This window comes from Saccoglossus kowalevskii, chromosome 2, assembly GCF_978046115.1.
Source record: "Saccoglossus kowalevskii chromosome 2, keSacKowa6.1, whole genome shotgun sequence".
Taxonomy (NCBI): domain Eukaryota; kingdom Metazoa; phylum Hemichordata; class Enteropneusta; family Harrimaniidae; genus Saccoglossus; species Saccoglossus kowalevskii.
Window position 1 is genome coordinate 25,484,156 of NC_140642.1, and position 25,481 is coordinate 25,509,636.

The 25,481-nt window shown below is 33.3% G+C and overlaps 2 protein-coding genes across 2 annotated transcripts in view; both read left to right on the forward strand.

The window, feature by feature from the left end:
• The first annotated feature begins 541 nt into the window (after positions 1-541).
• Positions 542-3,242, forward strand: LOC102810108 (uncharacterized). The gene is made up of 4 exons (XM_006821425.3): positions 542-672; positions 2,173-2,360; positions 2,692-2,786; positions 3,011-3,242. The coding sequence occupies exons 2-4, from the start codon at positions 2,173-2,175 to the stop codon at positions 3,229-3,231; spliced, it is 504 nt and encodes a 167-aa protein (XP_006821488.2). The 5' UTR covers positions 542-672; the 3' UTR covers positions 3,232-3,242.
• Positions 3,243-3,444: 202 nt separating this feature from the next.
• Positions 3,445-25,481, forward strand: part of LOC102801722 (uncharacterized) — a 33,092-nt gene continuing 11,055 nt past the window's right edge. Inside the window, exons 1-31 of the mRNA XM_085505472.1 lie at positions 3,445-3,502; positions 3,847-3,977; positions 5,261-5,402; positions 5,522-5,681; positions 5,824-5,930; positions 6,570-6,734; positions 7,406-7,593; positions 8,066-8,222; positions 8,815-8,940; positions 9,181-9,325; positions 10,485-10,633; positions 10,967-11,098; positions 11,756-11,881; positions 12,318-12,439; positions 12,941-13,049; positions 13,558-13,677; positions 14,547-14,693; positions 17,918-18,034; positions 18,180-18,317; positions 18,563-18,696; positions 19,005-19,116; positions 19,226-19,359; positions 19,854-20,010; positions 20,226-20,338; positions 21,392-21,520; positions 21,623-21,734; positions 22,936-23,082; positions 23,207-23,448; positions 23,530-23,692; positions 25,170-25,271; positions 25,410-25,481. Coding sequence (XP_085361598.1) covers positions 3,445-3,502; positions 3,847-3,977; positions 5,261-5,402; positions 5,522-5,681; positions 5,824-5,930; positions 6,570-6,734; positions 7,406-7,593; positions 8,066-8,222; positions 8,815-8,940; positions 9,181-9,325; positions 10,485-10,633; positions 10,967-11,098; positions 11,756-11,881; positions 12,318-12,439; positions 12,941-13,049; positions 13,558-13,677; positions 14,547-14,693; positions 17,918-18,034; positions 18,180-18,317; positions 18,563-18,696; positions 19,005-19,116; positions 19,226-19,359; positions 19,854-20,010; positions 20,226-20,338; positions 21,392-21,520; positions 21,623-21,734; positions 22,936-23,082; positions 23,207-23,448; positions 23,530-23,692; positions 25,170-25,271; positions 25,410-25,481 — 4,156 coding nt within the window. The remainder of the gene's footprint in view (positions 3,503-3,846; positions 3,978-5,260; positions 5,403-5,521; positions 5,682-5,823; positions 5,931-6,569; positions 6,735-7,405; positions 7,594-8,065; positions 8,223-8,814; positions 8,941-9,180; positions 9,326-10,484; positions 10,634-10,966; positions 11,099-11,755; positions 11,882-12,317; positions 12,440-12,940; positions 13,050-13,557; positions 13,678-14,546; positions 14,694-17,917; positions 18,035-18,179; positions 18,318-18,562; positions 18,697-19,004; positions 19,117-19,225; positions 19,360-19,853; positions 20,011-20,225; positions 20,339-21,391; positions 21,521-21,622; positions 21,735-22,935; positions 23,083-23,206; positions 23,449-23,529; positions 23,693-25,169; positions 25,272-25,409) is intronic.

Here is a 25,481-nt window from a genome sequence, read left to right on the forward strand (position 1 = left end):
CAACTTGTCTATTTAGTTTCAAGCAGTGTTCAAGAAGAGTAACCTCATATAATAATAAACATTAATTGTTTCATATAATATAATCACGCCAGCTGACTGTGGCCATTTTTGGGGCTCAAATCATTCAGGGGAATCCATACATGTACCAGCCCGAGGATGCGTAAAACATTCTATGTCCCCTAATGCAATATAGACTCGCCAAGAATGGACGCGATTACAAACCGGCGCCAGCGAGATTCGAAAGCCAACCGTTTGTCAAAGCCTAAGCAGTTAGCGAGTTTGCAAATTGGCTGCCCCAATACTTCTGAGACTTGCTGTAAAATGTACCTGATACATCGGGTCGCGGCTGAATTAAGAAGAGCACGACGACCCCCGGACAAAGACAGAATCATTAGGCAGCGGGAAATTCAAACGGCCGTCCAAAGGTTATGACGTTTCCAGACCAGGTGTACTTGTTCAATATGTAAAGTAGATCACGTTCAACCAATCAATGACGTAGCCCGTGTACAACACGACAGTAGCCATTGTATTTCACTGCAGATTACATTAGTTACTTCTGATGTGCACTGTGGACTGGTATTACCTGCGTTCTCTGTTCCTCACGTACATCGTCCAGTGTCACGCTGCAGCGTTTGGGTTTGTTGTATACATTTCAATCAGTTCAGCGAAACGGTATGTACTTCTTAATCTATTGAGCACCCTGTGCGCAACCCCTCTCCTCCCGACGTTTGCTTGTACTAAACGTGACATTTGAATTGCTTCACTTAGTTTATGTATTTTCGCGTCTGTCTTGCGTATCCACCCTATTTTCTAAAGCGGGATCCATGGCGGCATACGAGTGGGAAAACGTGAATATCTACCATTCTAACAACGCCGTGGAGATGGAGGGTACAGTCCCGTCTGTGTCCAGGCTAGGTTTTTGCTCAAAAGTTTTTGTAGAGATAACATAACCAATAACTTTTCCGTGGTCGCTGATTTACATTTATTTATTAACACAACATCCCCCGGAGGGGATGAAAAGGGTTACAAATCAGATATTAGTAAAAGAAAAATAACTACATAAAAAGGGAACAAAAAAGCATTAAAAAAATGATAAAAATTTGTATACATGGAATGTGTTATTGGCTTAGTTTATGTAGGTGCTGCTGTCTTGTATTAAAACAATTTGTTAAATATTGTGCTAAAGGAATTGACATTTTCTTGTCACTTAGTGATGATATGAATTTATTTTCATTACTAAATTTGTCAAAATTTGGTATACATTTATTAGCGACAATGTAAAGTTTTAATCTTATTTCATTGTAATGAGGACAATTTATGACAACATGTTGTTCATCTTCAACATGGTCATTGTCGCACATATTGACTGTTTTTAAAATCCAATCCTGTATGCCGGCCTGTTTCAATTTTCAGACAGTGGTTGCAAAGTCTATATTTAGTTAAGGATTTGCGAAGTTCACTGTTTTTCATAATTGTAAAGTAGTTTTCTTGTTCTATTTTTGTTATAAAGTTTGTAGGTTCTTAGTTCATTTTTAGAATTTGATTTTTTTTCCTATTGTCATTTATTTCATTTTTCCACTCAGTTGTAAACTCTTCTTTTAATTTCTCATCAATTGTTTTTAATTTTGATAATGAGATAATACTATACTACTGTAAAACGATTTTATTTAATTATTTTGATGTTTTGAGCATTACAGTGAGTTCATTCTGTTTTAATTTCACGAATTTGTCAAGAGAATAATATTTTATGTTAAATTTATCGGATTTTGTTCGGCGAAAAGTATTAATGCGTTCAATAATATTTTTTCTGCCCTTTTTCAATGTATATGTGGAGAGTGAAATGTACTACTAATAGAAAATAAATGCCACTGGGTAAAGTGAATAATTTAATATTTGGTTTATTAGATTGGGTTAATTCTACATATTACTGAATATAGAACAGTGCAGCAGAACTAAGAAACTAGGTTCTATGCAGTGTTTTGCCTAGGCAAATGTTTTCAATCCAAAATCCACCTTGAACTCTGTGTATTTATTATTCCAAGTTTAACAATTGCCGTATTTTCTTTCCCCAATTTCTATATTTATGCGAGTGTCATTTGTACCGGGTATATACAGTAAAGCATACAACTACAAGATTTTCATTTTTTTTCCTTATTTGACTGCTTCCCATAGATGACATTGTATTGTTTGGTGTGGCTGTTAACGTGGTACATTATTTCTGAAAGAACGTTTACTGTAAAATGTATGATTGATGGTATTGAAACTGAAAGTCAACTGACAGAGTTTATCGATAGCCAATTGAGAGAATTTACAGTTAGACTGGAAAGAGCTGCCTTTGATGTTCAATCTGCTCACCACAGGTACGTCACTAATTACGTTAACTTTTTCAGTATTTGTACCTTGCTCAAATTGAATTTTGATGATAGGTATTACAGTTTTATTTTACAGTTCGAATTAAAATGGTCTGTTGACCTTTTTGTTTTTAAATGTTCTTGTTCTTGTCGCTTCAGATAATGTTGATGCAATGTCCACAGCACTATACAATAGCTACATCTTGGAGATTCCTTGACAAATTAAATTCAAATTTTACTCGTACACATTGGTAATAATGGTTATTGTACACGGCTGAATTTAATATGTAACATCATGTCAATACCAGTACAATGAATTTGTCTGTTTCTTTTTATAAAGAACTTATGACACTCCACATGAGCACAAGAAAAGAAGCTCGCTTTATAGCTATCCACATGCTTACACATACAACACTGGAGCTGGTAACAGAGAAGGTGAAAAACTATTTTATGTTATCTATCGGTATCAAAAAACACAACTTGTGATTTTTGTGGGTGGCGGTATCCAATAATAATCTGTTAAATGGCTGGTTGTTCAGTTTTTAAATATGCATATTGTAAGATTGTCATAGCTACAATGTACAGAGGCTGGACAGTATTGAAATAGGGACATAATTTTATAAAACTTTCTTGTTTATAATATTTTTTTCCCCCTACAGAGGTATCAATTGTTGATATTACAACCTTTCAAGAATATGGTGTAAATGAAACTGTGGATGTGCAATATTTTCACTACAATGGGTTATATTGGTTATCATGGTCCTCTCCAGATCCTGGAGCTTCAGCCATTCACGTTTACGACTACTCTTCAAACGAGTTTATTTCACTTGCATTATTAGAATATGGCAAGTACAAATTTAAATTTGCATTATTAGAATAGCTCTGTAATACAACACAAATTTAATTAAACAAGACTTGTAACAATGCAAGTTACTTGCAGCTGACTAAAATATCGTCAGTGTGTTATTTCATCTTCTACTTTGTATGAAAACTCAATTATTGAAAACCCACTAAAAATATTTGGCCATTTTTTTTTAATACTTGTAGCCATCGAAAAGTACTTTTTCAGATGCTATAAAAAAAATTTTTTACCATGCATCAAAGTGAATTTGTTGAGGAACTAGGATTTATCCTTGCCGTAGGAAACTATGGTAATGTCCTTAAACAAACAAAACATGCCATTTTCACTTGTTTGTTCAATTTTATCCGAACAGACTAATATGACCAGTAAATTTTTAATCCATTTTTTTTATTATTATAATGTATCAAATGTGTAATAAAGAAAATGTTTTTGTGTAGCATTCTATCTTAATTGGCAGCTATTTAAAAATTACCTAGTGAAATGTTTTACTCAAACGCATACATTGCCTGCTGAAGACTTTCACGATGCCAAAATCGAAACCAAACAGAGTCAACAGGCAATGTTTTAAGCTTGTTATACATAACACTAAAATTGACATGACATTTATAATTGTGTGTATTTATTTTGATGCAGGAACAATTACTAGTGAACCATTTCTTGTTAATTCTAAATGGTTTGATAAAACAATGGCCTATGTGGCTTTTGCAGTTTCCAACGTTGATCAAAATTCAGTCACCATTTTTGGACTTGATGACATGACACTGGTGAGTATTGAGAGTGAAAATACCACTAATTGTATCAAAAACATGTGGGTAATGGTAGATGTTGCTGTAATATTCTCAGATTTGAACATTGCTTTTTTTTTCAGTTTTGTAATTTCATGCCTGGGTTTCAGTCTGTGCACTTGTTCATCTTCGACACAAATGAACAGGTCTTGTTCAAACTTTGTGCATACATGTACATCCATTCATCTTGGGGAACTTGTGAATATGCAATGGTTTTTAGCTTCTGTGTGTGTAGGTTTATGAGTTGGTCTTCCTGTCTAAGCAAAATCTCAAGTTTTGATCATATTTGATACTTGGGTACCTTTAGATCATGTGCAGACATCAGTTTTTGGGCCATGTTTGTTCATATTAAGTAGCTAAATTGCATATCTTATTTCAGCCTACGTTTGCCAAAAATTCAAAATGGATAAAATTTGCTGTATATTTGTAACTAGTATCTGCTGTCTGATCCTTGGCTACTTCACTCGGTGTTAGAAATTTTTATTTCCTACATATTTTTTGTATAAAACAATGATTGCATGTGAAAGCTTTGCAGAGTTTAACTTTGATTTTATTTGATTCCAGATGGCTGAATGGGCAACCCTTTCATTGTTGAATAATTCATTAAAATTGAGAATTTGTCATTTCAAACTTAATACATTGAACATGTGGCAGCCATTTTTTCACACTTGTGCACACACATTTGTACTGCACCTGATAGATAAAGTGTAGTCAATTTAAACGCTTTTTGAATTGCTATGCAGTTTTTAAATTGCTTGTAAAAGATTTCATTACATTACGCAAGCAATTTTGTTGATAATCGAAAAAGTAGTATGTAAATTAATCAATAACTGGTGTAAACAACTAGGTTTCACGGTAATGTTTTTGCATCTAGAGATGGAAATGTAAAGTTTTCCTAGTCCCTCTTGGATGCCTGATGTGGAATCAGTACATGGTAGCAAGGTCATTAATTCTGTCTAGGTTGGCACTAAAGGGTGTAGATCTTGTAATAATAATTTTATTAGCCTTTGAAACTGTGTAAAAAAAGTAACATGCGTCGACAAGAAAGGAAAAACAATCTATAAGAAGCATTAATTCATACATGTAAATCATTCAACACTAACATTTCACCTTGTCAAAGTTGGGAATCATTGTCATTGGATGTAAAACAATTACCATTTGTGTTGTGTATAATCGTAAACTCACAATGGATGCTCACTAAATTACACAACTTCAAGCTAGTTTTAAATAAACATGAAATTTGCATATTTTCTAATTGTCAGGTTCAACAGCAAGTCATCGATTGTGGTAAAGTCGTTGGAATGAAGTCTATTACAATTGGTTCAAATATGTACTTAATGCTGGCTGTTGAGGCATCTTCTGGTGCACCACAGATTTCTTCTCTGTACAAATGGCATGCCAGATGTGAGTACAATAATTAGATCAACAGTCTGAAGACTTGTTCTCGATTACCGAAAGGACTTGAATACTTGAATGCCAGTCTCTATATTTGAGTTAATAAAAATGATTTGTTTGTTCTGTAGCTGAGTTGATGTTCCATGTGCAGGATCTAACAGCTGCTGGTGCTGTTGATGTGGAAGGATTCAAAATAAACTCTGATCACTTCCTTGTTCTAATCATTGGAAATGATACAGTAATTTATAAGTATAATCAAAGGCAAAGATTATTTGGCAACTATCAAAGGCAAGTTGACGCCCCCCCCCCCCACTCCACCCAAAAACTCTCGCATAACTACTTTACATAAACTACTTTACAAATAAATTAAACTCCTTGAACTATATCTATATTGTTTTTCTAATGCTCTTTGTTATTGTTAAATGCACAGAATTCAAAGTGATACTCCTTATGACCTGGAACACTTTACTCTCAACTTTGACCACTTCCTGATTGTGAGTAATGAAGTTGGACTAACAGATATCTACAAATGGGATGGTGAGTATTTAGTATTAGGTTTTTGTCCAACATTTATCAAGTTGTGTGGACCAATTTTGTTAATTATTGGCATGTTGATTTATAGTAGCCATTTTTTTTTACATTTAAACATGCATTGGACAATTTCAATCAAACATTATCACTCGTGGTGGGTTACTAATGCATGTCATTTTTTATTTACAATCTGATTCAAGTGGACATTTTGTTTTTAGCTCGCCTGTCGACTTTGACGAGTGAGCTTATGAGTGATTGTCCGTTGTTCCAGTCACCTTTTTACTTTTTGGACTACTTCTTGAAAACTACAAGTCTGAATGCTTTAATACTCAGCTGCATGTTTTACAAGTGTTCTACCAGTTTTTCAGGTATACTTTTATTATTGGGGGGGGGGGGCACAACATTTAAACTTGTAAAATTCACTGACAGCCATGGTCAGTTAAATGAATCACATTAATTTTTTTTTTTTGCAATCTGATTCAAAATGGCTGTCTGGTGGCCATGTTGGTTTTATTTTAATGTCCAATTTTTTTGACATATTGTCAGATTTTGAGATGAAAAATTATTGAATTGATTAAAATAGCCAATGTAATGCATGTTGCTACTATGCCATTCACATTTTCTATCTTTAAATGTTTTTGTTAGGCGTGAATTTTGTTAAATTTCAAGAGGTTGCTGGAGGTTTGTCTGAATGGAGTTCAATTGCAGTTGGTAGCTGTGGGAATGAAGTTCTGTTGGTAGTATCCACTAACAAATCGTTGGACATTTACACCTATACAGATAATCAATTTAAAGTTCTGAAATCCATCGGTGAGTCTTGGACACATTATGCAAGCTCTTTTCATGACTGAATGCCAAAACTTTCGTCACTTTTGACGACTATGTAAAGGTATTAATTTTTCTCAGTGTTGTAATTTATTTTGCTGATATTGAAATCTGTTGAATTAAATCTATGTGAACAGATAGAATTATATTAAAACTGTTTCCATGTCAAATCAAGTTTACTATTCAGTGAATATGCTTAAAAAAAAACAAGGGTGAAATTAAATGCCAGTAAAAATGAATGCGCACAATTTTAAATATTACGTGCATCTTAGGCACACATTTTTGTCCATCCTTCAAACATGCATGTTTATTGAGTCGAGATGATTACAGTAAACACGTTACTCATGAAATTTAATAAATTTGTAAAAATATAGCACAATCTTTTCCTAACTATGATCACAATATCACGGAAAATTATAACCCTTGCTCACATAAAAGTATATATATAGTTAACTAATTTACATTTATGTCTGATCATTTTTTTTTGAGCCAGCATAAAAATGTATTTTCTAGTTTATGTACTACATATTTTTGCAATACTGCATTTAATAGATTTGTTAGTTGCTTGTATTCAACACTTAACAACTCGTCTCCATATCGATCATTTAAGTTGCTTGTACTGGAAGTTCATATGGTTGACAATTTTTATTTTGTAGGAACTAATTCTTTATCTCTGGGTTTGAGACTATTCACTATGGATGATAGTTACACATATCTAGCAGTGACAGATCAGTCTGGTCAACCCACAAGACGAATATTTCAAATTGATGCAAAGGTTGTTGATGTGTCGAACCCAGTTGAAGTACAATATACAATGCTAGAGAAAGAACTTGAAATATTACATGTAAGTATTTTTTTGCTTTTATTTTAATTTTTTGGCAGTTTTGTTTGCTCAAACTTAATTGGATCATCTCTATTCCATTTTCAAAATGTTTCAATATTACATGTATTTTGTAATAATTATTTATTAGAATTGTGTGAAAGTGGCACTGATTCAGCTGGTACCTGTGTTTTGATCTTTCTAGACTATGCCTTAACACAAGTTGCTTTAGTGATGTAAATTGGCGAGAGTAAGGCTGTCCAAATCGTGGGTATTGGTTGGGTCTATAATTGTTGGTCGAAATGTGACTTGCTATAAGGTGCAACTAAAATAAATGTAATTTTCACATTAAAATAGTCACTAGATGAGACTTCATTGTAGGAAAGAACCATAGTCATGTAAAATTATGATGCATGCTGCCAGTACTTTTGCCTTAATTATATTCCTTGCAAAGTATACAAAACATTGCGTATTTAAAAATATCGTGCCGTTTCAGGTTAATTTGACAGAGTATAGAGACAATATGGACATTTTGCAAGGCGACTTCAATGACAGTGTGACAATTGCTGGAAAACAAAATATTACAGGGGATAAAACATTCAACACTCTCACCATAGAATCTATCCTGACTGCCAATAATGTGGAAGTTCTTGGTAAGTCTCTTGTAACCTGCTGGAATAGATCACTTCTTACTCAATGTAGATTTTTAATACCAATCTAATTGCTTGGTGATGTATACATGTACATAAACATGGAGTTGAACTCGATTCAGTTCGATAATTTCAGGATGTCGGAAGTTTGATTAGTTATTCATTTTATATATAAAACCTGTGCTTATTAAATATAGAAATATAACATGTTTTTCTGCAATTTATGCACAACCCATGCTAGAGGGACTGCGACAGAACATTGTAATCTGTTAGATTAATCTTTCATGGCTGAAGGTTTGATGTTCCAGAATTTGTCAGTTCCTGCTTTGAATTGCATGAAATGTTTTCATTGAAAGACAAATTGTAATGCCACAACTGGGGATGCTAGGATTTTCTCAATGAATTCAAGAAAACCAATTTAGAAGTAAACAATTGAACCTTAAAATGGAATACATTTTGTTTCTCCAAATGATATAGAAAGCAAATTGCACCTTCACTGATTGTATTTATCGTAGCATTACAAGACAGGAAAATGATCAACACCAGTCTTTGTATTGTTAAATTATACTCGTGACTGAGCTTTTTTTTTTTGTAGGTGAATTGGATCTCGACTCTGCTGTTGAAAGTGTGTATACTGGGAACCATATTTCATTCCCCGAAATCCTTGCCAATTTGAGTACGAGTCAAAAGGATGTGGCCAATTTAGAACTTGAAATGGAAGGTAAACTTTTACAATTTATGACCCCCCCCCCCCCCATGCAAAGGCATTATCTGGCTTTGCTTTGGCAGCATTTTGGTAACAGTTTCTCAGTAGATATCAGACTGAACCTGCCTATTAACGGCTGTACGTCTTTTGCATATGACCCTTTATAACATAGAATATCAGTTTGTTAGTGAAAGTCGTAATAACCTTCAATTGGTTGAGAAATGTCTATTTACAGGCTATTTATTTTGTCACTAGATGCTGTATTTGTAGACACTGATCAAAACATCACTGCATTGAAGAACTTTACAGACTTAACGGTTAATAATTTCACAACTTTACATGCAAGTATTGATAATGTGAATGGAGTGGATTTGGTGTATTTAGATGATTGGGCTGCCAGGTAATGAGACATTATATAAACCAAGAACTATAGTATATTAGTCCCCGTTGGGACGTTCTTAAATGCTTTGACTGATTAAATTCGAATATTAGATATTCGTTGTACATCATGATATATATATATTCAAAATGGCTGATTTTTGAATGCTGTTCCAGAGCAATATCTCTCAATATGGACAAGTACTTGTTTGACGATCAGATACAAATGTCAATCATTTTAATGTTAAAAAATCATATTCCTGACATGGTTATATTCCAGCTATATTACTATTTGATAACTAATGGGGACTGTGCCATGCATGGCTTGTTTTATTTAACTTAGATTGTATATTTTGACACAAGTAAATGGATAAAAATAATTTTTTTTATCTATTTTGTTTTGAAAGTGCTAATTTACAACTTAATTGAGCTTTTTACCCAGTACAAATTCTGTCATGGTTTTAAAAAAAAGTTAACAAAATCAGCATAAATTTCCACACGAATACATTAAATACATTATTTGTTATTTTCAGGAATATATTAATTCCTGAAAACAGAATAGCCCTCATAAAGCATAAAATTCTTTTTTTTCACTGTCGAATAATATTATAACCGATGTTAAATGGCTCAAACATCGCAGTCGCGTTTTTTTCGCAAATGGAAATCTGAATATCCAGAGTTTCAGAAGACTATTAAAGTATCAACTTTCACTTGTCATTTGAAATTAACAATGTTATTAAATTCATTTTCACCTTTATTAATTCGAGCTAAGATAGCGTATTGCTCGTGAATAATCGAGACCTATATACATTAATTATATAATGTATACACTTTGCCTTAATTGATAAGTGCCGATAGGGACTTGCAACCAATACTATGTTGTCAGATAAGATGCATTACCAAAGTATCGATTCATCTTTTTATATTTATTTTACCATAGCTACTGCAAAGCACCCAGATCACTGCTTGCAGTTAAGAACCATATTGCCCTATTAAAAGCACATGTGCTTATATGTAAAGTACTCGATATAAGAGTTGTTTCTAAGGTTTGATTGGTAGTATATATCTTCAGTATTGAAGTATTGTAATTTGAAGTGCTTTGATTTGACTTGGTAGACAATGTATAATCAGTAACTATAGCAACCTTAATATTTGTTAAATCTACTTTTCCTCTGCTATAGGACATCAGAAGAAGTTGACATGTTTGGATTAATAACATTCTCTCAGAAGGTTTATATCTATGCTGATGTGTTTATAAAAAATGGTTTAGTCAATGGTGTCGATTTCTCTGAGGAAGTTGTATTTACAGACACATCAAGCTCTATTGCAGGTACACGAACTTTAATGATACTTGTATCAGTTTTCATTTGATTGTTAGTATTGGTAAATGCAAATGTCCATGTTGCCCGTTATTTGCACTATTCAGTGATTACATTGCTGACTAGTAGCTTGTTCAAGTTTGGTACAAAATATACAAAGGAATGCAACATTGTCCAAATTATAAGGCATTTCAAATCAACATTTGCTACTTTATGAGTAAAATTATATTGTCAGATCCATTTAATAAATGCCAAAAATTTCATTGAGAAACCCAGCTCGCATTGGATAATGTACGTAAAATGATTCTGACCCATCAGCTTGATGTACACAATTTTTCTTACAGGTGTTAAAGTATTTGGTCCAGAGTCGACTTTGACAATAGAGGGTGATGCAGACTTTTCAGCCAACATTGAAGTAAATGGTATTGACATTTCAGAGGAGGCTGTCACATTGCATGGTCACCATACAATTACAGGTACGTTTCACATTGACCTTGACCTTAAAGATGACCTTCTTGTATACAACTCCATTGAAGATTAGTTGTTGAAATTGCTAGTTTCATTATCTCAGTTGAGTTCTTAAGAATGAACACATTATCTGCATTCAATGTTTCCCCATATTTGTACAAATTTCAACTACCCCTCATTCATTCTTTCAGGTTTAGGTATCAAAATCTATGGAAATTTCTCGTTAGAATATTTTTCAGTCACTTAAGAATTTCTATGTAAAACTGAAATACCAAGCGTCTATGATGTGCTAATCCCACTATTAATAAGCTACTAAATATTTTCATTTCGGGATATATAATTGAAATAATTATTGCACAAATCCTTGCCTCGCTATTTAAAGTGTAATCATTTCTTGCAGTGCTATTTTGGATTAGAAATGTCTATAGTAAAATAATGCGAGTTACGAAACCAAACTTAGTATCTCGTCACTATCTTTCTCTGTATCAAATGAAACTGTGGGAGATGCATTGTTTTAAATCACTATCCTTTTTTTTAAATGAATTTACGTGCAAATGGAAATTTACATTGTGATAATGTGAAGCTCACGATATTGTACGTGTACTATAAATAACCCACGATTTTCTCCATGGATTACCAATAATGAAAAGGTATTCTCTCTTTAGGCTTCAAAATATTTGAATTTGTCGAGACCTATGGTGATGTGAAAGTAAATGGAACGGTTGATGGAGAGCAGCTATTTGAAGTTTGGTTATACACAATGCATACACACTATAATGAATGGGTTAATGGTAAGATTGATCTTTTTTTTTTTTACCACATACTGTATACACAATTTTACAATAATTACTTGATGTATTAAATTAGCATAGTCTATTCATCTCTTCACCCAAATTTTTCCGCCCTTTTTTTTCTTAAATTCTTTTGTATTTCCAGACATGAACCCTAATTTTAGAGCCAACCGAAAAAAGTCAATTGTCAGTTTTTACTCAAAAAATTTGGTCCCAATCTTCTGAAGGAATGTGCAAACAACAAACTGAACTTATTTAAGATGAAGAGGGAATTAGTGCGTTTATAACTGTTGGGCTACCAAGTTAAATATCATTTATTGTTGAATTTCTTGTACATGCAATAGGATTATAGATGTATTGATTATCGAGTATCTGAATACCACAAATTCTTATTGATAGGAAACTATCTTAATTATCATTGCCTTCACATATGCAGCTACAATAACTTTTATGCAACCTGTAACAGTTTATAGTAATATCTTTATAACTGGATTGGTAAATGATGTAGATCTCTCTGAAATGGATAAATTGGCAGCCAAGATTAACGAAAATGTGGAGGTAAGTTGATGTCATGGCGATGTTCTGAGGGTTTAAACAGACACAAGATTTATACTAGACATAAATTATTAGGCTTGATGCATGGCAAACATCATCCTACAAAGCATTGCCATCAGCAATTAAGTTTCCTAGTGCCACTTGTAAAAGCATATGTATTTTAAATGGGCCATATTTTGAACTGAAAATGATACTGAGATAATGAAAATTTAACAACTACAAGTACATACTTATTTACCGATAACTGTATTATTCAACTTGTACATTTTATGTATACATTTTACCAGAAAGATTATGTTTTAATAAAGAACAGGAAAAACCGGGGGGAAAAAAATGGCGGTCGTGATTTTTATGATGTATGCCATGGGCATGTCAAAGGACCTCTTGCAATAAATGAGTCTAACCTACCTATGCACAACTTTCTATGACTAATGTAGCAATTTTTACCCTAGGTTATTAATTTCTTTATTCAATATAAATATCAACTTCCACTTCATTTGTTAGATGAATGCTACCTTACAGTTCGAAGGTTTATTGACAGTCTTGGGTGATGTAGTGGTGGATGGTACAATTGATGAGGCTAATGTTCCACAGGATCTTCTCATGCTTAATGGTATGCATGTTATTGGTTTTTTTGTTGGTAGCTTTTCACCAGTACTGGCTTTTTAACTCCTCTTGGATTTTTCTTATTTTGGCTGGGCCAATTTTGTTCATACTTGGCAGGCAGGTCATACTGTCCCAAATCAGAAAGAAATCCCGGCGGCTGTGATGACAACAGCCAAAGAACTTAATGAATGCTGCGTTCAATCAAAAAAATCTAAAAATACAATGGCAAAACAGTCGGAAATGACGGCATAATACGTGCTAGAAGTTAAGTGACCTCTAAAGACTATGTATACAGGGCCCAGGTTTTAGTTAAAAACTGACATTGGCTTCATGGTCATGTCCTACCATGTCAACAGCCGAAAACATGTTTTTTTCAGCGGATCGCATCGCCAACCAGCCTTCTGGCTGGTTTAAGTCGTAATTTTTTAATAAAGGAATAAAATTTACTGTTTCAGTTTGCCATTAACGACTAATCTAGAGCACTGCATTAGTGTCATTTTTTTTTTAACTTGCAGGTGATCAAGTTATTACTGGAATAAAAACCTTCAGTGATGAACTGGTTGTACTAGGTGATATTTTTGTCGAGGGTTATGTTGATGGTCTCGACCTATCTGAAGAAGTTGTTACATTATTTGGTTAGTTTTAAATTATGTTACTACAAACAGTTTAAAGATGCAAGTGTACCCCATATTCAATCAATATTCCAATTGATGGACGTTCACAAACTTGATTTTAGTTTGCAAGATCAGTTTGCTAGATGCAGATTTTTGCTTTAGATTGCTTCATTAGCCCCCACCCGGACAAAGATGCATCTTTTACTTTTTTGAAATGATCAAATATGGCTGCCTGGCGGTCATTTTGAATGTCAAAATCCTGTAAAATCCAGTTATTTGGGTGTCCGTCATTTCTTGAAGATGCCTGGATTGATTTTTGTTGAGATTTCGTACAAAGACAGTGACCACTGGTACAGATGCACGTTGATACATTTTTTCAAGGAATCAATTAATGAGCTCATTTGCATATTTCATCATTAATTTGAATTTTTCTTAATATCTTGTCAATTGTCCGAATGAGACCAAACTTGGTGTACTTACTTGATCTGTCAATATAAGATGTATGCTATGCAATATTGACTTTCAACTTAATTAATGAGCTAATTTGAATATTTAATTAATTTTGAATTTTTGTTAATGTCTTGTGAACTATTAGTTCATGTATCTGCTAATTAATATTGACTCGATTGAATTTCCTTATTTAATTGTGAATTTTTGTGAAAATTGATGCAAATTTTACCAAATTTAATAGATGTTCTAGCTGTTAACTTAGAGTAACATGCTTTTGATTTTCAACTTAATCTTCCTACCAGATTTTATACATATACATTCAAACTTCATAATTCATAGCCAACTATAATCACATCTGACAAGTAGGGGGGGGGGCTGTGTCATCTTCAGATGGCTTGTTCTAATAGTAACAAAGATAAAAGAATGATGTATTATTGTAGGTACTGAGGTTATCTATGGGGAGAAGACGTTTACTGATCCTTTAGTATCTCGTGGCAATATCATTGTGAGTGGTACAGTAGATGATATTGATCTATCTGAATTACAAAAAGAGGTAGTCACTTTAACAACGAATCAGAGTATTCCATGTAAGTTTCATGTATTGTTCTTAGTCTCCTTTGCATCATAGAATCTTGATTCATCTCGTTTTAGCTTTGTTGAAGTGGATCAATGCAATTCACATTAGTGTTCCTCACAAAGTACTCTAATTTAGTACAATTGGACATTGAATAGTGGAACCTATACACAAGTTTGTTTCAAAATGGCAGACTGATGTCCATTTTGTTCTCGAATATTAATTTTTGTTGGCATATTCCTGACAAATTTTATTGAAATTAGCAATGTTACATCAGATTTACAGCTAAAGGTTAATGTCGCATTTCTGCCATTACCCAATAACATCTTTATTTATTTTATTTATTTATTTACTTATTGACTCTTACACAATCCCCGGAGGGAAAGAAAATGGTCACAAAGTACAAGGAGAAATATATATATATAAAAAACAAAACAAAAACACAATATACTAAAAAACAAATAACAAATACAATCACTAAATTACTAAATAAAACAAAATCTCTAAAATACAATCTAATATAAAATTACAAAATTGACAGCAGGCATTAAGATGTCAAGTAAGACCCTGCTTCCTGACTTCAAAGCTTTTACTTATGAACTGTGCTACTGGTATAATAATGTTTTCATTCTGTAACAATTCCATGAATTTTTTCTCTGCAGGTTTATTTTCAAATGCTGGGATCATATCCTTAGCTTTATTGAACAGTTTGGCACGCAACTCATTATATTTGTTGCATTCCAGCAGAAAATGCATTTCATCCTCAATTAGACCTTTGTTACACATGTCACAAACCCTGTTGTTTAGTGGGATTTTTTTATGACGACCCATTTCAATTTTGAGACTATGGTCACTAAGACGGAATTTGGTAAGCACACTACGCAGTTCAAAGTTTTTTAGCTTGACTAAATATGGCTCAAGGTTTAAATCTGATTTGATTAGCCGATATGTTCTTAGTTTGTTTTTCTCATTTGCTTTGGTGTGGTTATCATTATAGACCTCACCTTTCCATCTTGTTAGAAATAAATCCTTGATGCCTAAATCAATTTGTTTCATTTGTGCCGAGGTTAGTTTATCACCGTTGTTAACTGAATGATATAGTTGGATATTGTTTAATAATGATGTCACTTCTAGATACCATTTACTTTTAATGCTTTGGTTAACCACAAAAGCTTCCTTGAGTAACGCATTATTAGAATTCATGGCCCGACTGTAATATTTAATTATTTGTTTTTTTATAAATACGTCTAGGGGGTATCTGCCTAACTCGCTATACATGGCCATAATTGGTGTGTGTTGTGACACCCCCAGTAGATACCGACAATAACTTAATTGAACGTCTTCAATAGGTGATTTAGTGGAGAACTCATCACCCCAAACATCACAACCATAAATGAGGATAGGTCTGATGAGTTTGTCAAAAAGGGAAATTGAAACTTTTATACTTATGTTTTGTATTGAGCCAAGCTTTGCTTTCATTGAAAACAGAGCTTTTTGAGCCTTACGTTTAAGGTTTTTTAGGCCATCCTTAAATTTACCATTGGCACTAATGACTAGTCCCAGATAGTTATAAGATTTAACTGTATCAAGTTCGATACCTCCAAGAAAAAATGTATCATTATTCAAACGTCTGTTTGATTTATTGAAAATTAAAATTTTGGTTTTGTCAGTGTTGACAGAGAGCTTCCACGTTTTAGCATACAATGCCAAACTATCAAGACATGTCTGTAATCCCTGTTTAGTTTTAGAAAGTATCACAATATCATCGGCATAGAGTAGACAGCTGACATGCGAGTTTTCTAAATAAGGAGGATCACAGGTATTAGGATTGAAAATAGTGGGCAGGTCATTTAAAAAAAGATTGAAGAGAGTTGGACTAAGATTACATCCCTGTTTAACACCAATATTGGACTGAAATTGTTTTGTTAAGCCTTCTTTACATTTAACTTTATATTTTACTTTACTGTACATGTTTTTGATAGTTTTATACATTTTTCCAGTTATACCATATTTGATTAATTTTTTGAATAGACCATCATGCCAGACACTGTCAAAGGCCTTTCTAAGGTCAATAAAGCAGGCATATAATTTTTTTGATTTTTTAATATTTGTGTTATTTTGTTTATTGGCGCACTCTGACTTACCACTGTAGAGATATTTATTTACCAGGGTTTTTAGTATGAAAAGATTGTCTGTAGTTCGACAATCATGCCTGAATCCGAACTGTCGACTGGAAAGAATGTTATTAGAGTCTAAAAATGATGTCAGCCTAATATTTAGAATACTATTGAATAACTTGCCAAGACAGCTAGAGATGGCAATTCCCCTGTAGTTGGCCGGGTTATTTTTCGACCCAGATTTGTGGATTGGTACCAACAGGCCAGTGCTCCAAGAATGTGGATAGTTATTTGAACTATAAACAATATTAAAGAGTTTATGTATTGCATCTAATAAGTGATGTTCACCGTATTTTAACAATTCATTGCAAATTCTATCTTCTGCCGAAGCCTTGTTACTTTTAAGAAGTCTAATGGCTTTAGTTATTTCATTTTTTAAGATTGGTCTGTCTAAATAGGGGTTGCTACTTGCACTCTTTTCACTATTCTCCAGTTCATTCGCAATCTCAGAGTTTGATGTTCTGCTATCAGTATTAAGTAGGGTCTTAAAGTAAACCAACCAATCACCAGGTTGAACATTCCCGTTATTATTACTGGGGTTCTCGCCATTCATTTCACGAAGAATCTTCCAAAATTTAGATGTGTCTGATTTAGAATTTTCCAATTCTTTGAGTTGTGCAATCATTTTCTGATTACTTTTATGTTTGATTAGTTTTTTATACTGTTTACGGGTTTGAAAGAATTTCCCTCGGATATATGGATCTTGAGGATACTTTTGTAATAAACGTGATAGGCTCCTTAACTCCTTACGAAGGGACCAACAATCCTGGTCAAACCAGTTTTTTTGTTTACTTTTGCGTTTATTTTTTTTTTTTTTTTTTTTTTTTTTTTTTTTTAAGTTTAGGAGTAATTTTCTTTAGACATTTGTCTGCAATATTTGTAATTAAATTTTCAAAATCTGTGACTGCAGTTTCTGACTCATAAATGCTATCTAAGTGGGCAACCTCATTTGTGACGTTCCATTTTTTGATGGCGGCTGTTAATGACATTGGCTTGCTTGTGTTTGTATACATGGGTATTGTGATATAGATTGTATTAATGCTCCCATATTTTATTGTAGATGAAGTGGTGTTTTTGGATGATGTTGTTGTGGAACATGACCTTACAGCGCTGGGTGGTGTCTCCGGATTTAGTCCAGAAATAGTATCTGATGGTGTGATGAAAAACAGTACGGAACGTAAGTAGTTTTGTTGTACAGAATTTCTAGAAGAAAAAAATTGATACAATTCTGTATTTGCAATATGATAAGCTAATTTAATCTATTAAAAAATGTTCTGATAGTTCTGCCAATTGCAGCCATGTTTAATCTATTTATCATGTAGCTCAAGTGATTACCGGAAAAAAAACGTTTGTTTTGAATGCAACACTGGTTGATGGTTACGTTGATGTGCAAGGACCTTTGAATGGGAAGAACTTTTCAATTGACTTTCTAAATAATGTGGATGATCAACTTATTACAGGTAAGTTTGCTTAATAGAATTACATGGACTAATTTTTGTGCAAGCAATGTTTTTTTCCAGGCTATTTTCTTTGGACTATAGGTTCTTAATGTTCTTGTGTGCTATATACTGTGTAAAGCAAGTCTTCTCCCAGTGACATTTGGCAAATTGCACAATTAATTAGGTGGAATGCAATGATTTGTTTTGAACAAAATTGATAACTCTTGCACCAATTGTGTATAATATGCAATGCATTTATTTTTCAGCTTCAAAAACGTTCATGAATGGATTTACCACAACTGAACTTAATGTCACAGGATTAATTGATAGTGTGAATGTGACCACATTATTGGAAGAAATGGCGCATTTAACTGGAGAGGAAGAAATCAATGGACACAAGGCAAGTTTTCCAGAAGTCGGGGGGGCTGTCGTTTGGTCATAAAAGTTGAGAATCCTTTCATGTCAAATATTTTTCTTGTATCTTAGACTATTTCTTTGTGGATGAACACAAAAGCAAGTTGTCATGGTGAATGTTGAAACCAACTCTTTATCAGTAGACCCAAGTTAGAATTCTACACTAGCTGAAACTGAAATGGGATTGATTTAGAATATTAAGATGTATTTAAATGAAATTTTAATTGAGTACATAATTTTTTTCACCACATTAAAATGAAAACAATTTTTGAAGAAATATTTTCTTTATTTCAGACAATTTCTGGAGATGTCAATGTTATTGGGAATGTTACTGTTAAAGGAACTGTAGACACGGTAGATCTGTCCGAGGATCTTATGATGGTTAACAAAGATCAAAATGTTACTGGTAAGTGTAGTTTCTGTTCATAATAATGAAAAGTGTCAAATTTTTATAGTTTTAAATTTTTGTGGAAAATCAAATTGTGCCTTTATACTCACAATTGTATTCTTTCTAGATATCCTAAATTTCAATAGTCTTGTGGTGGAAGAATCATTGACTGTAGAGGGCAGTATGTATGTTGAAAAAGACATTAATGGTATCAAACTAGAGTTGCTAGATGCTAACAGGGTTACGCTGTCTACTGATCAGGTATTTACAATATGAAATGCATTGGGTCCAGGGGTATTGTGCAAAATGACAGAATTTTAAAATATCATGATGAATATTTATGAATACATGCAAAGATTTACAGCAGAATATTGGCTCTTGTGTACTCTACGGTCAAAATGTTCAATTTTAATTATCCAGTTCACCGTAAATGCAATTTTTGGTTTATTTGAACCTTTAATTGTGCTTTATGTCAAACAGTGAAAATGTGTACAGGTGCTATGTGTTGGCTTTGTTCATTTTGCGACAATTCTGGTTCAAATTTATATTTGGAAACAAGAATTAAAATAAATTGCAATCTGCCAGGAAGGTGCTCATCACTTGATTGGAATTGTGTTTAAGTTTATTTGGTAAATTACTTGCGTTCAGTAACTCTTACGAAATGGTGGCCATGTAAAACGTGGTGAGATAATTCAACAAGTTCAAACTTTACATTTGTAATTGTCATTAAATGTGTTTTGTCTATTGCATTTTAGACTTTATCTGGGGAATATCTACTCTTGGATTCTGCCTACATTGAAGGAAATGTTAGTGTTGATGGTCAAATCAATAATATCACACTACCAGATTTTGCTTGTGAAGTGATGTCAACGACGAAAGATCAAAATGTTGTAGGATATAAAGAATTCGCAGGTGAGGTTATATCATGGGAAGTATGGGTTATACGGTAGATCATGCAATGTTCCAAAAATGGTCACTTTTAGATTAGATTTGAAACGTGCGGATTGTCGTGATTAAATATGTCAGACGTTTTATATTGTTGAAATCGAGTTGTCAAATAAATAAAAAAAATTACCATTTTTGAATCAATCGTCAAGATTATCAGAATGCTCAATCTTATTTTTCAGTTGTGAATATTGATGGTGATCTAGTAACTGATTATGTTGATTCTTGCCGTTTATCTTTGGTCCATGGTGATGCTATGTTTATTAATGGTAACCAAACTGTCACTGGCAGAAAGGTGTGTATTTTGGAATTTTTGTTAATGGGAAATCCTTGATGTCCACTGAAATTAAAATCACTTGTTGGTTTAGGAATATTATCAGTTTATATATATCTGATCACAAAATATTTTAATCCAAAAAGTTAGTTCTCCAGAGGATCATTTAGTGGATTTCACGACTAGGCTCCTAATTTGCATAGAACTACTCCCCTCGTGATGACACAATGCACAACATAGTTGGTGATAGTTGGACTGTTATGCTTCAAGCCCAAATTTATTGTCTATTGACATTTAAATAATCAAAAAATAAACTTCTACAAATATTACTGTATTATTAGTACAGAGAAAAAAACTTCATTTATGGGAGTTCTGGCTTATTTCTCGTATGTCATTGTGGCTTACAATAGTATATTTATAGTTGGCCGTTTTATACATATAAATCAATGTGGAAATCATTTATGGCAAGAGCATATTTGAATGTTTGATTCATGTTGACCAGTATGAATTGTCTGGTTATGATCACTTAGTGATCTTGGGTATGCTAACGCACACAGACAACGTTTCTGTCAAAACATCAATTTTCGCCCATGACAGATAAAACTGCACACATGTGGTAGTTAACATTATTATATTTGCTCTGAGGCAATGTAATGGTTGTAAGCTTGCATCTGTTAACGTGAGAAAATGTGACATTGATAGAACTTCAGCAAGCAGATGAAATGTCCCGTTATCGGTACAAATATTAGAACACATTCAATGACCTGGTACCAGAATGCACATTTTTCATTGGTCTATCGCTTACTACTTTGTAAAATTAGATTTCTAACTTTTTACAACAAAGCACTTATTCATAGTTAACAGAAGGTCAGGGTGAATGGTTCAAATCTAAGTGATGTTAATGGAAATTTTGTATTTTCAATTTCACTCCAACGCCACTTGGGAAGCAGCCATCATGTTATAATTGTATATTCAGTTGTTAACTTGTGAACAGAAATGCAGCACAAGCCATTAATGTTTGTTCTTTTATTCTACTTCACTGCTAAATCAAGCCTGTTATTTAACATTTCCTAGAATTTTACTAATAACCTAAATATTGAGAATGACATGCAAGTGAGTGGGACTGTAGATGGTGTCAATCTGACCTTTTTGAATGACGATGTGGTGAGAAATACTGGATCCCAAACTGTTCTTGCAAATAAGGTAAGTTCAGTGGTTTGCTTTTCTGCTTATTATAATTAATTTCATTGCAATTATTAATTCTCCTGAAATAACTTTGCATAATTTACTGAATGAACTTTATAGACCTTCAATGATGGATTTGGTGTAAATGGAGATGTAACGGTGATGCATGAAGTCAATTATATCGATATAAATGAAAGAGTTCTTCAGAAATCAGCCGTGCAAACAATCACTGGTTAGTAGTCTACAAAAAAGGTTTCTATCAGTTTTACTGTTGAAGTCTTCAGTGTTAAATGTCGCAACATAAGGTGACAAATTAAACTTTAATGTCCAAGTAGAGCATTCAACACAATTTCTTAAAAGATTGATGAAAAATGTCTTTGATATAAAACGCATCACAATTGTTCACATTGACGTCAAACTTATGGACAAACATTTCATTTTATTACTCGGTGATGAACATGTGTGCATTCAAAAATCAGTTCATTAAAGGACTACCTTGCTCGTCAAGTCCTGAACTAATTTGATTTCCTTATCCTTTTATGACAGCTCATTTTTTTTACATTTAAAGTACTTGTAATTAATTTGTTTCATTTATTTTTGTAACCATTACCACTTCTCTGCTAAAATAAATACCATGCTGAAATAAAAGATCAGTACATACTGAACAGTGAATGTTATAAATGACAGCCCAGTTATGAAACCACACTTGTCACCAGTGCAGTTTATTTCGTTTACCTTGACATTTGATAATAGCAGGTATCAAGAGTAGTCTCAAATAGAGGGATTTTCTAGCATGTTTAGACTATTAAAACAGGTAAAACCTGAATTTCACAATTTAATATCTTTTAGTCAATGTGACCATTGTAAGGACAGAATATTTATTACTCAAAAGCCAAACATCTTTGACTATAGATTATAAACTACTATAGTAGTATTTATATATGGAGTGTAATTGCTACAGAAACTTGCACATCTGATTGTAAATCTTGCTAACAAAGACGACTCTGTAGATTTTTAGTTCCATCTCAATTACGGTATTGAAAAATTGTTGCCAAGCGTGGATTTCAAACCCACAATAGAGCCTCTAATGTCTGACCTGTGGTAGATCCATACATTAAAATAGTCATTTCAATTTAACGTGAGCAAATGCACGCTGAATCTTTCAGTTTTAATTTCACCAAATAAAACAAATTCAAACTCGTGGAGCTAAATCTGGTTTGGATCAGAAAAATCAAACCCAACCATCTCTATTTATCCAGTAAACAAACGTCCAATTCTCAATAATACATTAATTCTGGAATTACACTCTCAAATCGGGAGCTACAGAACCCAACCCTTTAACCTATATCCTACCAGTCCCATATACCAGAATATGTACTACACAGCTAAACTAACATTTTCCAGTTTTACAAAAGCAACTTTTTATTTTTTAGGTAATTATACTTTCCTCAATGTCAGTGTTAACGCAGACATAGTAATTAATGGCAAGGTGAATGGAACTGATATCTCAGAGTTGAACAGTGAAGTTATGAAAACAGACCTCTCACAAACAGTACTCGGAGACATTACATTTATGAGTGGTAAGTTTCAATAACAATCATTCAAAAGATTAATTCCTCATCTTGACTAGATAATTTTATTTATTGAATTAACAGGACCATGTTCTTGTGTCTATAACTGACAATGGTACATTTCTGTTGGCAGATACCCACATTGATAACTTGAATATTACTGGTGCCATTAATGGTGTTAATATTACTGATTTGTATGATGATGCCGTTTTCCTACATGAAAATACTACTATTCCTGGAAATATTGCATTCACTGGATTGAATCATTTTGATTCTTCGATGACTGTGACTGGCTATATCAATGACAGGGATTTGGAACATTTCTATAAAAATGTGGTATGGCTTGACGAGTTAGATGGATTGGGAACTAAACAGGTTTGTGTTTATCAAATGTTTTATCACATAATTTTGATTATTTTGTTGCATTGTTTGCTGAATATTTTTGTTTATATCTAGAATGTAACTGGAAATAAGAGGTTTTTAGGCAATCTGAGAATAGCCCATGATATGTACGTTTATGGCAATCTGACAGTTGATGGAAGGGTGGATGGTGTCGATTTCGCGCACACAGTTGATGATGTCATCTACTTGAATGGTATTGAACAACAAAACATTACAGGTATTAAACGAGTTATAACATTCATATTGAATTATTTGGGTTCATGCGAGTATTTGGTAGGCTGGTGGCACGAGTTGGCTTTCAGCATCTGACAATGCAAATCAACAAATTAGGTCCATCACTCGCGACTTTCATTAGATTTGCAGTATTAAATAGGCACTCTTGGAGCATAAATGTTTAAATTTCTTTTAAATATTGCAGGAATGAAAGTAGTTGTAGTCTCCTTAAAACAATTTTTTTTTTAATATTAGTTAAAAGCTTAGAATTCATAATAACTGTCGTACATGCAAGTGTTTTAATAATACCGTATTTATCCGGGTATAAGCCCAGGGTCCTGAACATGGTAAATTGCCAAAAAGAAGGGGTGGGTGTTTGCCAGGAGATCCCCGGCAAAAATTAAACAAAAATTCGTGAAAATTGACAACGCGCAGATCGAACGTCAACGGAAATAAATGAACAATATGCAACATTAGAAGTAAAACAAAAATAATGTATTGCTTATAATGTGACAAATAAACCAGAAATAATAAAAATCGACAGTGAGGAATCATTTGAATTATGATTTTCCTGCTGACAAACACTCCCAATACGCGTGAACTCAAAATGAATTAAAATGTCGGGTTAAACTGCGTAAAATGATTTCCAGTCTCGACAAATTATGAATCTACCATCATACAAGATAAATACTAATTCACACAGTAAAAATTATAAAAATTCATAGCTGTTTGAGAAAAACTTCTCAGATCTTTATTTGTACGTTCATTGCCATCTTCGTCAAACTCAAAACCCTCAAATGTCCAAGTCGGCGTCACTGTAGCCGTCGAACAAAATCCCTACAACTTATTCCTGAAGTTCGTCTATCGTCCCACACTTGGCACTTTTAAAACGCGTATTTCCCAGTCTGTCAGCTTGGCACTTTTCATTCATGTCTAATCATAATAAAGAGACAATGGCACACGATGCTTTTTACAGTCTAGCAATCATCTTTGACCTTGTGCATCTGGTGGACTTGAAGTTTTTTTTTATCCAACGACAGAAGAATAGTTTTCATGACAGAAATGCAATAGCAGTGATAAAAGATGGTAAAAAAAGTTGTCAGTCTTTGGCGCGACATTGCAAAATTGGTGTCCCCAGTTATGGATTCACAAGCTGCTACAAAATATTTATAAAGCCAAAATAACGTGATTTCAACCACTCTCCCAGGTACGGGTTGCTACAATATTGCAACATTGGTTTCATTGTCGACTACTCTAAAGCCAAACGAGTGAGACACTTGCTTAGCGGTTCTCCTTATACAATTTGCTTGAATCGTTTCTAAGGAAGCACAAACCAAACTGTCGTCCCTATTTAGGGCCACGACACATTTTAAAAAGAGAACTACCGGGGTTTGTCCAGGCATGGGCTCTTACCCGGATAAGTACGATAATAAAGTATTAAATGGCATAATTGGTGAATATTAAATGTACATCCAATACAGGAGAGAAAGTCTTCAAGAATACTCTGCATGTGATTGGTGACATTGTTATAGATGGTAAAGTAAATGGTGTTGATGTATCTGAAGAAGTTGTCACATTAGATGGTAAGATTGTCCTGTAGAAACTTAACTGGCATTTAACGACATGGTTAGAAGTGAAAATGTTTTTGAGGTTGATTTATTTGAGCCCTTGCATGTCGTACAAAGAATTAGCTTACACTCAATTGAATCCTACTCTTCTAGGAAACCAAAATATCAGTGGTACACCAATATTTAGTAATGATGTAAAAGTTCATGGCGATATTGTTATTACAG